The 18041-nt window shown below is 36.3% G+C and overlaps 1 protein-coding gene across 1 annotated transcript; it reads left to right on the forward strand.

The window, feature by feature from the left end:
* Positions 1-160: 160 nt before the first annotated feature.
* On the forward strand, positions 161-17744 carry TCTE3 (t-complex-associated-testis-expressed 3). The gene is made up of 4 exons (XM_027854800.1): positions 161-363; positions 3721-3927; positions 13866-14024; positions 17634-17744. Exons 1-4 carry the CDS (start codon positions 217-219, stop codon positions 17742-17744), a joined length of 624 nt encoding a protein of 207 aa, XP_027710601.1. The 5' UTR covers positions 161-216.
* Positions 17745-18041: the final 297 nt, after the last annotated feature.

Below are 18041 nucleotides of genomic sequence, written 5' to 3' on the forward strand. Positions count from 1 at the left end.
CACGCCTCGGGAGCACGTGACCAGCCCCAGTTTTTTCACCTGGCGCGTGCCGGTACCCGGCGTCATTACGAGCCGGTTTCCTCCGGTACCTCCGAGGGAAGGTCTCGGGGCTCCGGCCAGAGAGCCGGCTCGGTCGGGATGGGTGGGAAGAGACGTTAGCTATAGAGCAGACCCGCCTGACCGCGGCTTAGGAGAAAGAGGAGGACGCGAAGCACCATGGAAAAACGAAACATCCCTCCCGCCGGTACCTCTGCCTCTGCCGGCCGAGGCATGAAGGCCCCGGCGATGCCGTCGCAGCAGCCCGGGGCCCCCATGCCCCCGGCGAAGAGAGAGCGGAGGCCCAGCATGTTTGAGAAGGAGGCAGTGAGTGTGATAGCAGTGACGGGGACCCTCCACCCCCCAGTGATAACGGGGGAGCATTAGGGGCCCCTACCCATCCACCCCCCACTGTCACAAACAAAACACAACAGAAACACAACATGAGCTCTTTCCCAAAGAGCTGGGGCTGGCCCAAGGCTTTGAGCATCACCCCAGACTTTTCAAGTTTGTGCTCTTCACTGACTTCCAGAGGATTGGACCAGATAAGTCTTTTAGCCTAATCCTTAGGTTTGGTGGCATCTCAGCTAAAGCATTCTCAGGGTCTTACTCCCCAGTGTTCCAGAAATCAAGAATCCCTAGTGTATTGGAGGGTAAAACACCTAGTTTGAAATCAGGAGAACTGAGTGTGAACCCACTCTTGACATGAGTGGCCTACAGGTCCAGAAGTGAGCCTTAGGTAACCTCACAGCCCTAGGGGAGTTATTTAACCCCTCTGTGGATAATTGAGGTATCCTCAACTATGAAAGGAGTGAATTGAATTAGATGACTTACATGGTTCCTTCCAGTTCTAAGTCCTTTTATCTACCTGTCCTACCCAGAAGCAGCCCATCCTACTTGTGGGAATCAAAGGACATTATGTAAAATGTTTTACTATAAAGTGCTATGTAAATGTTTCTTTTTATCCTGACTGATAACCTTAATTATTTGGCAGTCTCCCCCCCCCCCCCAATATATTTTCAGGAGATTTGCAATGCAACCTTGAAACCAAGTAAAGCAAATCAAATCTATCGTCTATGGGATAGCCATTCAGGTGCTTGAAGAGAGCTAATTCTACTTAATAAAATCCTTTTTTCTCCAGTCTTTAAACATCTCTCATTTACTCATAAGACACGTTTTTCAGTTCTCACCATTCTGGTCACCCTCTTCCAAATGTGCTGCAGTTTGTCAGGGCCGTTTTAAAAATGTGGTAGGCAAAACTAAACACAGTATTCCTGCTGTGATCTCTCATCAGTAGGTATTTTCCCCCATATAGGGTGAATTGAGATGTAGATGTGATAGGAAATGTAAATATCATTTAGTTACTCCCCCATTTGCAGATGAGAAAACTGAGTCCTAAACAGATTAAGAATTTCCCAAGGTCACACATAATAAGTAATAGAACCAGGATTCAAAACCAGGACCCTTGACTTTAAATCCAACACTAAACATAATAATTTAGCATTTAAGGTTGCCACATTGCACCATTCATTCATCAAGCATTAAATGCCTCCTGTAGGCAAAGACACTAGGGATATAAAAAAATATATACCCTGCCTTCAAGTAGCTTACATTTTTCTGGGTACAAAACATAGAAGTGGAGGTAAGGAAAGAGAGAATTCTCAGTACAAGGGACAGCTGGTACTAAAGGGGGCCTGGAGATGAAATGTTAACGTACAGAAAACAAGTATCCCTGGTTGGCTGAAATGTCCGGTGTGTGAAAGGAAATAATGTGAAATCAATCTTGAAAGATAGATTTGAGCCACAATGCAAAGGAAGTTAAATGTCATTTGGAGGTGTTTTTATTTTATCTTTTGAGCTATAGGGAGCCACTCAACCTTCTTGATCAGAGGAGTGATATGGGCAGGCTTAGGCTTTAAGAATATCAATTTGAGGGGCAGCTAGGTAGTACAGTGGATAGAGGGGCAGCTAGGTGGCGCAGTGGATAGAGAGGCACCTAGGTGGCGCAGTGGATAGAGCACCAGCCTTGAAGTCAGGAGGACCTGAGTTCAAATCCAGCCTCAGAGCAAACACTTGACACTTACTAGCTGTGTGACCCTGGGCAAGTCACTTAACCCCAATTGCCTAAAAAAATTAAAAAAAAATATCAAATTGTTGGGGCAGCTCAATGGCAAAGTGAATAGAGCACTGGCCCTGGATACAGGAAGACCTGAGTTCAAATGTAGCCTCAGACACTTGACACTAGCTGTGTGACCCCGAGCAAGTCACTTCACCCTATTGCCTTGCCAACAACAACAACAAAAAAAAGAATATCAATTTGTCTGCTGTATGGAGGATGGATTAGAGAAGAGGAAGACTAGAAGCAGGGAAACCTAGTAAGAGAACATTGCAGTAGTCTGGTGAAATGATGAAGGCATGAACTAAGGTGTTGGTGGTATAAGTAGAAAGAAATGACTACAAAAGATGTGGCTTTGTCTGACCCTCTGTGTCTAGATCTTGCTATGTCTTGCTCTACATCCCTGTGACACTTGTGTCTGTGATTGCCTGTGTCTCTGCATCTCTAATACGAAAGCAGCATGCTGTAGTGAAATCAGTTAACAAATATTTTTTAAGTGCTTACCATGTGCCATGCACTGTACCAAGCACTGGGTATACAAAAAAAGTAAAAAACATGGTCCTGTGTCTTCAAGGAGCTCACATTCTAATGGAACAGACAACTTCCAAACAGTTGTTCATACAAGATACATACAGTGTAAGAAGAAGGTAATATTAGAAGGAAAGTACTGGTTAGGGGCTAGGAGAGGAGACTGGGGAAGTCTCCTTTAGAAGGAGGGATTTGAACTGAGTCATGGAAGCCAGAAGAAGGTGGAGGTGAGAGGGTAGAACATTCTAGGTATGGAAGTGAAAAGGCAAGAATTGGAGTATCTTATGTGGGGAATAGCAAGAAGGCCTGTATTTCATTGGCTCATAGAGTATGTAGATGAGAGTAAAGTTTTAGCAAGGTAGGAAAAGGGTGAGGCTTCAAAAACCAATCAGAAGATTTTATATTTGATGCTGGAGATGATAGGTAGTCACTAAAGTTTATTGAGTAGGTGGGCAACATAGTTGTATTTACAGCTTAGGAAAATAATTTAGGCAGTCATATTTGGGGAAATCATTGAGTTGGATTTGGGAAAATCATATTGGAGTGAAGAAAGAAATCTGATTTAGGTAAATCAACCTTTTACAGGAGTCTAGAAGAGAGGTGTGAGACTTGACTTAGTTTCAGAATGTGGCAGGCCTGGAAAAGATTTAAGGTGCTTCGTTTTGTTAATCCTCCTCTTGTCTACAGGATAGTCCAAGCCATTTTCTCAGGTTTGACCTTCAATTCTCAGTCTAAATTTGAGACACTGTAGTATATGTGTGTATGACTGCTTACGTATATGTGTGTGCATGCATGTGCATATGTATTTATATATACATACATATATATGTACTCAAATATTTGTTAATGAAGGAATAAAAGAGTTCATTATTATTTAACCTAGTATAAAAATAAGCTTATAGGTGGGTATTAGTCACTCCTGCCCCCAACTGTCAGTCGGGGTACTTCCACTGCAAAAAAGTATTTAAAAGCAGAAACTCAACTAACAAACCCTGAGCCATACTAAAATATTTTTGGTTTTTGTTTTTTTTTTTTTTTAGTATGCACAAATCTTACGGGAAAGACTCAGACAATCTGTACATGATGTTCTGTATGTTGAACCTCCATTTGATGACTCAATTGCTGATATAGGTAAAGATCAATGGAAGACCATGGGAAAAGTAAAATATGCCAACACATATAGAATGGAGCCATACAGAAAATTCCAAGCTCATTCAGTACAAAGGAAAGTTCAACAGATACTAACGGTTAGAGCAATATATCTTTTTCTAAAATATTTGATAAGATAGATTTCTATAATAAGATGGGTTTTTTATGTTCTAATTATCTCTAAGAAGTTTAAAATGTATTACTGAATGTTACTGTAACTGCTATGACAAGTACAGTAGATGGTATTTTTATTACAATTTACCCTGTTAACCATGAGTTAATTATTACCTCTATGTTGCCAAGATAGGTCTAAAACTAATAGACAAGAGTGAGCAGGAAGCATGTTGAGTATATGAGGGAGAGTATGTATGCAACCCTTTACTCTGATATTTTGATTGACTCATCCATTATTTCATTGCTGTGTATAATTCCTCCATTTCTTATCATCCTGTTTGATTTTTCTCCCATGTTTTCTCCTAAACCTAATGTAGAAGATCAACCCAACCTATTGGAGACCTTCTTACTCTTTTTATAAAGTAACTCATCTGTTATTTCATTAGATCTTCACAATGGTGAGAAAGGCAGTTCAAATACTTTTCAAATTACTATTTTACAGGTGAAGAAAGTGAAGCTATAAGAGATCAGGTGATTTGCCAAAGCTAGTAGCGGTGGAGCTTGGACTTGAATCCAGGCTCTTGTCTTAGATCAACATCTTTTCTTACTCCACAATAGTGTATCTCAGGGATACAGAATCACAGAAATAGAAGGAGCCTCAGAGGTCATAATAACCAACTAGAATGTGAATTGGAATACCTTTTACACCATTCCTAAAATGTTCATCCAGACTCTACTTAAAGACCTCTGTAACCTCCCAGTACAGCTCATTTCACTTTTGGACAGCTGTAATCATTTGGAAGTTGTCTTTTCCTTTTTAATTAGTAGAAGTTGCCATCTGTGGTCAAGCAGAACAAGTCTGACTTTTATGCTGTATAGCATAACTTTAGATATTTGAAGATTCCTATAAATCCCTCCCTCCCACATCTCTCAACCCAATAACATTATGCAGAATAACATTTCTAGTTCTTTCAATTAATCTTCACTTGGCATGGCTTGGAATCACTTTACTGACATAGTCACCCTTCTATGGATGCACTCCAGCTTTGACATTGGCCTTCAATACATGTAGTGCCTGGAACTGAATATAATATGACACAAAGGGTCTGACCAGGGTGGGACTATAACTCCCTTTTTTGGATGTTATACTTCCATTGATTGCTGCCATGTTACTGTCTACTCATGTTATATTTGTAGTCCACCAAAATCCCCTGGCCTTTTTTCACATAAACTGTTCTTTAACCCTGCTTTTCATATTCTGTACTTACCTAATTGAATTTATTAACCTAAGTACAAGAGATTTATTTTTATTAAATTTTGTACTATTAGCTTTGGTGGGGGGGGGAATCTAGCCTTTTAAAATATTTGGGGAACCCAATTTTGTCATCCAATGTATTAGCTATATCTTCTAGTATTATGTCATCATAAAATTTGATAAACATACCAACTGAGGTTTCATCCAAGCCATAGATAAAAAAATAGGACCAAGGACAAGTTCCCTTGGGGCCCTCCACTGGAAATTTCTCTTAAAACTGACATTGAGATATTAATAATTATTCTTAGGGTCTGATCATTCATCCACTTCTGGATCCACTTAGTTATACTATCATCTAGCCCTGTTCTCTCCATCTTGCCTACAAGGATAGCTTGAGAGAATGTCAGATTCCATGTATTCTGTGTCTATTGCATTTCCCTGATCAAGTCAGTCATGACAGTCTAGTAGCATTGTCAAAAAAAATGTGAGGTTAGTCTGATGGGACCTGTTTTTTATAAAGCTGTGCTGACTCCTAGTGATCACTGTTTCCCTTTCTGAATGTTCACAAACTATGCCTTAAATAATACATTATATAATGATAGTTCCTAACAACCTCTCTGTCTCAATAATTGGAGAATGGTTAAACAAATTGTGGTTTATGAATCCAGCGGAATATTATGTCATAAGAAATGAAAAAATGAATACAAAGAAATACAGGAAGAATTATTCAAAATTATACTGAATAATAATAATAGTTTGTATTTATATAGCACTTTAACATTTATAAAGCACTTTACATACATTATCTCATTAGAGTCTTATAAAAACTACTTATGAGGCTTTACTTTAAGATGAGGAAGCTGAGGCTTAGAAAGTAAAATGACTTGCCTAGGATGACATAGCTATGAGTCAGAATTGGAAGCTGCTGCCATCTGAAGCACATAGTAGGAACTATATAAATGTTAACCATTATTATAATTATTGTTATTATCATCATCATAATTCTATTACATTCAAGTACCACAATTATTTAGCCACTTCCAAGTCAATAGGCATCTATTTTGTTTCCAATTCTTTGTTATCACAAAAAAATGCTGCTATAAATATTTCAGTGTATATAGGAACTTTATCAAAGGCCTCCTTGGAGTATAGGCCCAGTAATTAAATCTCTGGGTCAGAGTGTATGGACATTTTAGTCCCTTTATTTAAATAATTCCAGATTGCTTTCTAAAATGAGTATACCAATGCAAAGCTCCACCAAAAATGTACCATGGTACTTTTTCTCTTCTTTGCCAATTTGCAGAGTATGAAGTGAAACCTCAGGGTTATTTTGACTTGTCTTTCTCTCATGTTTAGTAATTTGGAACATTCTTTCATGATAATAGTTTGCAGTTCTTTTGAGAAATGTTTATATCCTTTGACAGGTTAACTATTGGGAAATGGCTTTTGGGGATAGGTGCTTCAGAATGTGTGTGTGTGTGTGTGTGTGTGTGTGTGTGTGTAAAACATATGTACATGTTAATCATTTATTGGTCTTTAATACCAAACCCTTGTCAAAGGAACTTGATAAAAGAATTTTTTTTCCCCATTTAACTGTTTCCTTTCTTATCCTAGGTGGATTAATTGTGTCTGTGCAGAGGCTTTTCAGTTTCATGTAATCAAATTTATCTGTTTTATCTTTTATAATTGCTTCTCTCCCTTGCATGGTTAAGAGTATATCTCCTAAACTATATGAACTCAATTACAAAATACTTTTCACACAAATCAAGTCAGATCTAAACAACTAGAAAAATATTATTGGGTAGGCCAAACCAGTATGATAAAAATGACAGCTCTACCTAAATTAATTTACTTATTCAGTGTTACACCAATAAAACTACCATAAAATTATTTTACAGAGCTAGAAGAACACATTTCCTACCCATAGCCATGAAAGATATATAATTAGCTTCTCTCCTAATTTTTCATACTATGATCTTTAATGTTAAGATCACATATCCACTTAGGATATATTGTGAAATATAATTTAAGTTGTTGGCTGAAAGCATAATTTTTGCCATTCCTATTTTCCCAGCAGTTTTTATCAGATACGGAGTTCTTTTCTAAGTAATTTATATTGTCTACTTTATTGAAAACTGGGCTGTTGAATTTCATTGTTTCTGATTCTTCTTTGTCTAGTCTGTTTCATTAATCTAGCTCTCTGTTCTTAAAATAATATTAAATTATTTTGATAACTGTTGCTTTATAGTAAATTTAAGGTTTGGAAGTGCCATTCTACCTTTATTCCCTACCTCTTTTGGTCATTTTCCTTGTTATGTTGTAAATCTTTTGCTTTTCCAAATGAATTTTGTTGTTATTTTATGAAGTTCTATAAAATATCCCTTTGATAATTTGATTGGTATAGCATTAAAACTGTAAATTAACTTTGGTAGTATTGAAATTTTTTTATTCCTTTAAGGAATAGTTTGTCATTGAATCTATATAAAAGTCTTTTGTTTGCTTTGTTATTTGGAATGGAATTTCACTTTCTGTTATTGCCTCTTAGAAATGAAGATTTTTTTTTTATCCTGCAACCTTTGCGGAAGTTACTGCCTTGATTAATATCATTTGCCAATTCCCTAGGATTTTACGAGTAAATGATCATATCGTCAGCAAATAGGGATAATTTTATCAACTCTCTAACTGTCCTTACACATTTAATTTCTTTCTCTTATTGTCATTATTTGCATTTCCAGAATTATATCACATAATAGTGAGGAGAGTGGGTATCTTTGCTTTCCTTCCATATTTACCAGAAAAGGTTCTATTGTATCCCCATTGCATATGTTACTTGCTTTTGGTATTAGTCAGTAAACATTTATCAAGTACCTACTATGTGCCAGGTACTGCACTAAGCACTAACCACACAGAAAAAACCAATCCCTGCCCTCAAGAAACTCACAGTCTAATAGAGGAGACAGCAAGCACACAACTCTGTATAAACAAGCTATCCACAGGATAAATAGGAAATAGTTAATAAAATTAAGAGGTAGTAGAAAAGGCTTCCAGTAGAAAATGGAATTTTAATTAGGACTTAAAGAAAGCCAGGAGGACCAAGAATCAGAGTGGAAGAGGGAAAACATTCCAGGCATGAGGGACAGCCTGATAGAATGTCTTGTTCATGAAACAGTCAAAGAGGCCATTGTCACTGGTTCAAAAGATACATGTCAGGGAATCAGATGACAGAAAACTGAAAAGGAAGGAGAGGGCTAGTTTATGAAAGGCTTTGAATGCCAAACAGAGCATTTTATTTGATTCTGGATAAAATAGGGAGTCACTGGAGTTTATTGAGTAGGGAGGTGACATGGTCGGACCTACTTTACTTAAAAAAAGCCCCTTCTATACCTATACTTTGTAGGGTTTTTACCACAAGTGAATATTAGGAAGACCTACATGACCTTACACAAAGTAGAGTAAGAAAAGCCAAGAAAATAGTCTGTGTAATAACTACAATAATGTCAATGGAAAGAACAGTCACACGCAAAATAATTGAAAATAAATGTTGAAAATCAGAAAAAAGCAATACTTAAAAGAAGAGCTTTGAGAAGACACCCCTTTGCAGAAGTGGGAGGTCACAAGTGTAAATTTACATACATATTTTCAGAATTTCTCAATGTACTGATCTCTTTTTGTCTTCTAAGAAAAAATAATTGTTTAATGACATGGCTCTTTGCATGGGGGAGGAGGGATATTGATGGGAAAAAATATGGTGATCTATGTAAAAAAGACATTAATAAAAACTTTTTTTAAGACTGCAAAGCATAGGAATAAACAGATGTTTCCCTAATCAATAAACTGAATCTGACACCAAAAGTTGGCACTATACATAATGAAGATAAACTAGAGATGTCTCTAATAAGGATGTAATCAGGATATTCTAATAGGATGAAATTCAAGCTATCAAAAACCATATACAAAAACACCCCAAATCACTAATGATAATTATGCAGATTAAAACAACTGAGGCTGTACCTCATGTCCATCAGTTTGGCAAAAATGACTAGAAAGAGAATGACAGTTATATTGAGAGCTATTTGGAAGACAGGCATATTAATGCACATTGGTGTATCTCTGGATTGATCCTGCCATTGTGCAAACCAATTTGGAACTATACACAAAGAGTCACTAAACTTTGCATGCTCTTTGACCCAGATATACAATTGCTAAGGTTATACCAAAAATAGTAAAAATGAAAAGGGAAATTGCCCATATGTACAAAAATATTTTTGTAACAAAGAACTAGACATAAAGGGGATGCGTACCAATTGGTAAATGGCTGAACAAACTATCGCATGTGTCTAGAATGGATTATTATTGCACCATAAGAAATAATGAAAGGGATTGTTTCAGAGAATCCTGGGAAGACTCATGATTTAGTTTAGAGTGAAGTGAGCAGAACCAGGAAACGGTAACAAATAATAAAGAAAAACAATATTGAAAGCTTAGCAACACAATGACCAGCCACAACTCCACAAGTTCTGTGATAAGAAATCTACCTACTTCCTGACAGAGATAAAGAATTAAAGACATTTTCAGACACAGACACTGAGGATTTATTATGCTTAACTATGCTTCTATGTAACTTATTTTTCCTCCTTTTTTAATTAGAGGAGGAGATTTAGGGGGGAGAGGTGTTAAGCTCAAAATAGAAGTTGGCAACTTTAGCCTGAGAGCTAAACCAGGCCTGAACAAATTAAGATATATTAATAATAATAAAATATTATTGTGCCATAAGAAATGAGGAAATGAATGGTTTCAGCAAAACTTGGGAAGACTTCTATGAATTCAAAGTGCAGTGAAAGAATCAGAACAATTTACATAGAACCAAGAAAACAATTTACACAATTCAACAATTTATTTATTTGTTAAGAAAAGCAAAATTTTAAAGACTTAAGAACTTTGTTGGCCATTACCAACAACAATTCCATGTAACTGATTAGGAAATGTACTACCCACCTCCTGAGAGAGATGTTCTACTCAAGGTAGAGAATTAGACATTTATTTTTAACATATCAAATGCACATGTTTATTTTGCTTTATTATGTTTATCTATTACTAAGATTATGTTGGGGGCTTTTTTTATTTTGGGGGGAGAGGAGCTAGCTATAGTATTCACAAAAAAAAAGGAGAAAAAAAAGAGACTTGATTATTTTTTTCAAAATGCACAGAAGAGAACTGAAGGAATTTTCGAAGAAAACAGACAAGCAATGCAACTTTGAAACTTGGTGCTTTGAAAATAAAATATTGCTGTCTAATAGAAAATGGTTTTGCTTGATTATACACATTCGTAATGGGTTTTGTTTTTCTTGCTTTCTCAATGAGTAGAGGAGGGGAAATAGGAGAGAACAAGAATTCAGAACTAAAAATATAATGGAATTTTAAAAAATAATACCAAATGAAAACATGATTAAGAACTTTGATATGTATGCCTGATTCAGGAATAGACTTTATATTTGAATTCAGCCCCATATAAAGATAAGCACAATAAAGTTCATTGGGCAGAGCCTAAAAATAAAACAATGAAAATACTAAGTTGAATACAGGTATAACAGTGGATAGAGTACTGTGTCTAGAGTCAGGATTGAGTGCAAATACAGCTTCAGACACTTACTAGCTGTATGGTCCTGGGCAAGTTACTTACTGCCTGTTTCCTTAGCTGTAAAATGGGGATCCTAATAGCACCAGCCTTACAGAGTGGTTGTGAGTATCAAATGAAATATTTGTAAAGCCCTTAAGACAGTACCTGGCACTTGTTGTTGTTGTTTGTCCTTCACTCTTGAAGATCAATAACATCGGGAAAGTGATGTCTTGACTTGCAAGTGAATTGGAATTAAGTGAGGCAAGGCTATGCAAAGTCACCATCTTCACTCTGTCCTCCAGAGCCATCTGGGTCTAGTGGCAAGACATAGATCAGGATGACTGGAAATGGCCCCTGATGCAGTGGAAGACCTTGGCCTTTTTAAGCTAAGGTCTTTCCCAGGTCTCAGTTTATCTTAAAGTAACACCCATACAGGGATTAAGGCTAAGTAAGAAATGAGGTAAAAGAGGGGAAAACCCTCGGGGTTTCTGGCCAGAACAGAAACAATTGGTATTTACACTTACTCTTCTCCATCAAAACCCAAACAGTAACCAACAGAGGCTTGGGCTGAGATTTCTTATTAGCCAGTCAATGAGAGGCAGAGTAAATTGGGTTGAAGGCATACTCAAGTAGCTTCATACCTGGCACATAGTAGATATATAGTAAATGCTTGTTCTCTTCCCTTTTTGTGTACTTTTTTAAAGTAAGCTATTTAAAATTATTTTTACATATAATCTGCTTTATGTTCTGCTCTTTATATGGGAATATCTTTTTTAATGTTAAATTCAGAATTTAAAAACATGATTTTTTTTAAAAGTGAATAAATTGTTTAATGACTTCCCCAATGGAATGAAAGTTTCTTGAGAATGGGCGTTGTTTCTTTCTGTATATTTGTGCCACTAGCATCTAGCACAGTATTTGGCACATAATAGGTACTTAATAAATGATTGATTAATAAATTAAATAGATCACGTTGACATAATATTGCACAAAGCACATTCTCATTCTTACTCTTCGAATTTACTGTTGATTTAAACTTTTCTGTACCCAGTTTATTGTCTTCTAATATTGATAACCATTCATGTTTTGTTTTTTAAAGATAAAGTTAATCTTATTTTTCAAGGTGATTGTGTTTGTGTGTGCCTCTTGGCCCTAATCTCTAAGCAAACACAAATGGGGGGAGGGCTTCGGAAAAATCAAAATCTTTTGCGACTTATTTCTTAATCCTTGAATATAGTTTCCAATGTGGTGAATTTTTCTCTTTGTTCTCACTTTCGGAGAGAAAGGCTAGCTACTGCCCCTTCAGAGTTCTAAAATACCACTGATATTGAGATTCCTCTTCTCTGTTTCTGTCAGCTCAAGCCTTCATTTCAAAAATGATACCCTCACAGTTACCCACTAGTGCCCAGCTGGGCACTAGTGGGTAACTGTTAGCATCAATTAGCATCAATTAGTTTTACATAGGGATGTAAAGACATATCAAAAACAAACACCCCCCCATATACATACTTCTGGGGTACACTCTCCCCTTTATTACCTTAGACTCTGGGAGAAAGTGGGCATAAACTTACTGCAGTGTCTACAAATCATTGGTCCTATCAAGTTTAAGTATAAATGTGGTATATCAATTGGATGAGCCCTTGTCTCAGATGTCACTGGGCTGGGTCGTCCTGAACATCGCTCCTTGCTTCTTAGGCTATCATCAGTGCTAAACCAGCTGCCTGCAAAATCCATCATGGACTTGACTTCTGGACCTGGCAGAACTCATAAATTATCACAGTCATCTCCAACCTCCTTCACCTAAAATGAAAGAATAGACATTGAGGCAAGAACTAGTATTTGCACGTCACATGTCAGTCTTGGTGGGGAAAGCCTAGGGCCTCTCTCCTTTTATAGAATTGTTTCTCACCAGAATTCTGACAGACTGGAAGAAGTGAAATCAAGAAAAGGATGAGCTAGATTAGCTAGTTCTGGCTGTGTACTTGCAGACAATTAAGAGGCTCCTATTCACAATGTGGTTAGCAGACCAGAACCAGTTAGAGAGTCTTAGCTATTCATGCTGCAAAGGCTATCCACAACTATTACTTGTTAAGATTCTCTAGAAGTAGGTTCTCTATCCTTTTCCACGCAGGGGATTGCACCAAAGGCACTCGAGTGCTTCTAAGGACTTGGCTCATTGTCTAGTCTTCCTTTACACTCACTATGCACTCTCAGTTTAATGCTGGCTAAGGGCCAGTCCCCTGTACACTAACGTTTTTTGTTTTTTTTTTATTTTCCCCTCTTGTGCCCATTTTTTCATTAAAGTTATCAAGTATTTAGGTATTAGTTGACTTGATTTGGAAGATCTTGTCAAATTCTTTGTAGTTTTTCTATTCCTTCAAACTCTGTAATTATGTTGGTCCTTAAGATGTAATTGTCTCCCTGGTGGTCTTTTTGCTTATCTTTATTATGAACAGTACCAGGCAAGGTGAAATGATAACACTTCACTATTCTGAACATATCAATGTGGATGTGACTCAGTTCAGCTTATTTGCCATTGGACAAAGTTCTCATGTTTGGAGTGCCAATAGTTACATTAATTTTTGTAGACAGTCTAAAAGTTGTATAGTTTTTAACATTCTCTCATCCCTTTTATGCAACCAGGCCACTATTAATGCTGAAGTGAAAGAAATACATAAACAAGATTGAGGAACATTTTGTGGGGTTTCGGGTTTTCTCCTATATTATGTATCACCAAGGGCAAAAAATTCATTACCTAATGGTTAACCTGATGATGTGCATGTCTATGTATAAGCTGGTTCTTGGGACAGTAAATTTAATATGTCATATGTCATTTGAAACCTTTTCAAATTTGGTAGAAACTGCCTTAGTTCTCATAGTATAGCCTCCAAGTAGCCAGGGTCATCTCTATGCCATTAGTGAAGGACTTTTAAAGGACAGCAGATAGATGTGTTTCCATTTTTTTGGTTTTAATTTGTCAAATTCTAATTTTTATGCTAAAAATTTCTAGATTGAAATTAAGGATTGCTTTTTTAAAATTCTTTTAATAGGACAGACTTAAGAATGTCAAGTACAGTGAAGAAACATTTTCTCTCTTGTCACTTGAACTGGCAGATCGTGTATTAGCAGCTGTCAAAGAATTTGCTTTCTCTCGATATAAATACATTGTAAAAATAATACTTATTCAAAAAACTGGTCAGTCAATAAAAGTAAGTATAGAAAAATTTTGTCTACTGACACTTATATACATCTTGTTCAGTCATTTCAGCCATGTATAACTCTTTGTGACCCTGTCTGGGGTTTTCTTGGCCGAGATACTAGAGTGGTTTGCCATTTCCTTCTCCAGCTCATTTTACAGATGAAGAAACTGAGGCGAACAGGGTAAAGTGATGTGCCCAGGGTCACAGAGCTAGTAAATATCTTGCTGACTCTCAGCCTGGTGCTCTGTGTACTGCACCACCTACCTGCCTAGTTTATACATCTATAACACATTAATTTTTATTTCTAATGATGATCATTGAGAGGCCACATGGCATAATAGATAAGAGATCTGGTCTTAGATTTGGTCAGGAAGACCAAAGTTCCAGGTCCTGCCTCTGAAACATACTATATGATCTGAATCAAATGACTTTAATCTCCTAGTGTCTCAGGCAGTTTTTTTAATTCGAAAAGTAATAGATGAGTGCCTGATCTGCTTCAGTAAAATGAGTTTCCACACTAAAATTCCCCATGGTGATTAAATCATGGTTAGGTTATTTTAAAGACACTAATCAGATATTACATAATTCTGAATCATCAAATGAAGATTAAATTATGTTTGGTATAATTGTATTTAGGGGTATGTGAGATCCAACTTGTACTGACTTACAAGAGCTGACTTAAATTTTCATTGTGAGCATTTACACCTTGGAAATAAGCAAACACTACAAATCAGAGTATAATTTGTCATTTTGTTGATTTCGAGACATAAAGTGATGGAGAAAATGTTAATAAAGCAGATTAAACTGAAGAATGTATTGCACATACATTTTTTCCCTAGAGAGCCAATTGTTACATACTTACCATCATATCAATGGTTTATTTAATGATTTTAAATGTATTTAATGCATTTCTTGAAAATTAGTAATCCATTTAGTTAACTCAGGCATCCCATTGTTAAATAAGGTTCATGATAATGCCAGATGTCATGTTTTCTATATCACTTAATATTTAACACATTTTTTATTGAGCACTTATTGTATGCAGCTTAGTGTGCAAGGCACCAAGGAAGAACCAAAGAAGCATTCTGTTCTCATAAAATTTACATTTTAATTGGAGAGATGTTATATGTGTATATGTATATATATATATATATTATAAATACATATGTATATATACACATAAACATGTACATACCTATATTTACACATACAATATTAACACTAGGCAGTACGTAATAATAAGTTACTCATGGACAAATGTGTGTTTCAGGAACTGAGTAGAAATAGTTCACTTTCACTTGGGATGGTCTTTAAGCTTTTTATGTCATAGAACCCTTTGGCAGTCTGTGAAGCCTATGGAGCCCTTCTCAGAATAGTGTTCTTAAATAATTGAAGTAACTATTAAATTTCAGCTAGAGGTTAGCAAAAATAAAGATGTGGTTTTTATTGCCATCCAAGTTCACAAATCCCCTGAAATCTCTCCATGGACCACAGGTTAAGAACCCCTCTTGGAGTTTTTTGTGTGTTTTAATGAAATGGGTAATACTGCAAAATGGACCTTGAGGGAAGATGAATTGGATTTGATTGGATGAAGAAGATTTAAGATAATACAGTACCCATTGGAGAAATAATAGGAATAAATATGTGGAAATAGGAAAGCACGGGAGGCAGTTTGGGAGGCAGTGAATAGACAGATTTGGTGGGAGCAGAGAGTTTTATGACTTATTAATAGGAAATAAGAGTTGCAAGTAAGAGCCAGTTTGTAGAGGTCCTTGACTATAAGGTATAAGAAATTTAATCATATCCTATGATGAATCATTTAAATGTTTTAAGCAACAGGGGTTTTTAGGAAGATTAACTTGGTACGCCAAATGATTTGAAGGTAGTGAGAACATTTAAGAGACATATTGTACCAAAGGCAGTATGGTCTAATGGATAGAGACTTCAATTCAGGAACCAGTCATTTATTTAGTACTGACTATGTGCTGGGCACTGGGAATACAAGGACAAAGTAAAACTCCTGCCCTCCATGAGCTTACATTCTATCAGGAGAGACAAACACAATTTTATATGCCTATATACATAAAAGAGGTAATTAAATGAGGAGAAGCACTATCAATAACTGGGACGATCTGGAAAGGCTTTATGTATAAGGAGATAATTCAGTGAAAACTAGAGATTTAAAGAGGCAGCAGGAGTGAGAAGAAAAATACATTCTAGGCATAGGGGATATCAGTTATGAAGGTTTGGAGGTAGGTGTCTGTCAGGAAGCATTTTTTCAGTGCTTACTCTCAGTCTGACATGGCAGGAAGTGATGGGAATACAAATTCAAGTAGAAAGATAATCCTTGCTCTCAAGGAGCTCACATTCCTAATGGAAATTGAAAAGAGTGGGTGGGGAGAGCCAAGGTGGATATTACAGAACATTTGCATTAATACAGAAAAATTGTTTTTTGTTCTAATGAAGTTTGTATCATCCTTCAAGCAGATTGAACTATGAGTTATAAATTATTTAATCTCATTTTTGTTAGTGTTTCTGCAGAATTGTTGGGATTATTTTAAAATGTTTAGCCATTCTTGTGTCTGTAGGAATGAATTACTTTTCCCATACTTGATTCTTATTTATTGTGTATTGAATATATTTTTACACATTCCCTATCCCATCCCGTCCTTTTCAGGGGAAGCCCTAGATATGAGCCATAAGCAAAATCATTCTCTGGTTCCTGAGGTGGAAGATGTAAGCCAGTAAGTGAAAACAGAAAGCCTCTTCTCATTAGAGGCCAGGCTCTTCCCAGGACTAAATCTGGTACAAACCACATTCTGGGTTCACAAGAGAAAAGGCTGAGTGCCCCAGCTTCTGTGGAACCATCCAAGTTCTTTATCACTATACCAGAAGCAGATTAAAAGGTCAGAACATAATCAGTGTAAGACTGACCAGGTGCTGCTATATGCATGAGTACTTATTTTTCTCCTGCCTCGGGACCACAGTAGTCAGAACCCTTCAGGCGCTAGTGAAGACTAATTCTATCTGTGAGAACTGATTTTTCCCACCAGAAAATTACCTTGTATTTGTTTTGTACTTAATGTTCTGTGTCCACGTTCTCTATGTAAAAAGTTGCTTGAAGACAGGGGCTGATTTTTATTTTTGTCTTTGTGTTTCCTTATAACCTAACATAATACCCAGTGCAGATAAGGTGCTTATTACTTATTACTGAATTTATTGGAGGACTGTAGGGGCTGGAAGCTCAGGGTTAGTCATTACCCCAAGTATTCAAGAAATCATAAATTTGATTGGCAATATGTTCAAAAGTAAAGAAAGAACAAATATGACCCTATAAATCATAGTAAATGGTAGTGAAATGATACTCTAAATTTCATAAAATAAAAGAATTGCATACATTGATTATATTGGGGATTATATGCACATGGAGTATACAGAGAATATAACTCTACTATCACCAATTTTACCCAAAAATCATATTTAAAATATACTTCAGCATTTTATAAGATCTGTGATTTAACCTGTATATATTCTCCTCCCCCCAAAGCACCTCAATAAATATTTATTGAATTGAAAATGTAAAATCTGAAATTGGTATTTGGTCTTTTCATTTCACAGATTTCTAGCAGATGGATCTGGGATGTTGCTTGGGACACCTGGCTAGAAGCTAAACATGAAGCCGAATCATATGTTGCATTGGCCCTAGTATATGCACTTTATTGTGAATAGCTTATCATATCTACTATTTTTATCACGTTTATTGATAAATAAATACATGAGATATGTATTGCTAATGTTTATTCAGCAATCTCTTTAATTGCTATGCAAATATTTTAGTGAGTTTTTTACAACTGAAATTCCTTAATTTTATCCTTAAAGTAAAAACACTCTTTACCTGTTTTCTACCTATTGAAATATAGTTATCTTTGTTGCAATGCACTCTCCTTCACCTTTGAATCAATTGTACCCTTTGTCCTACTATCATTTATTGCCTGTCTCTTCTCAGCTTTGGGTCACCTTCAGCAT

This window comes from Vombatus ursinus, unplaced genomic scaffold, assembly GCF_900497805.2.
Source record: "Vombatus ursinus unplaced genomic scaffold, bare-nosed wombat genome assembly UNPS02010639.1, whole genome shotgun sequence".
NCBI lineage: Eukaryota > Metazoa > Chordata > Mammalia > Diprotodontia > Vombatidae > Vombatus > Vombatus ursinus.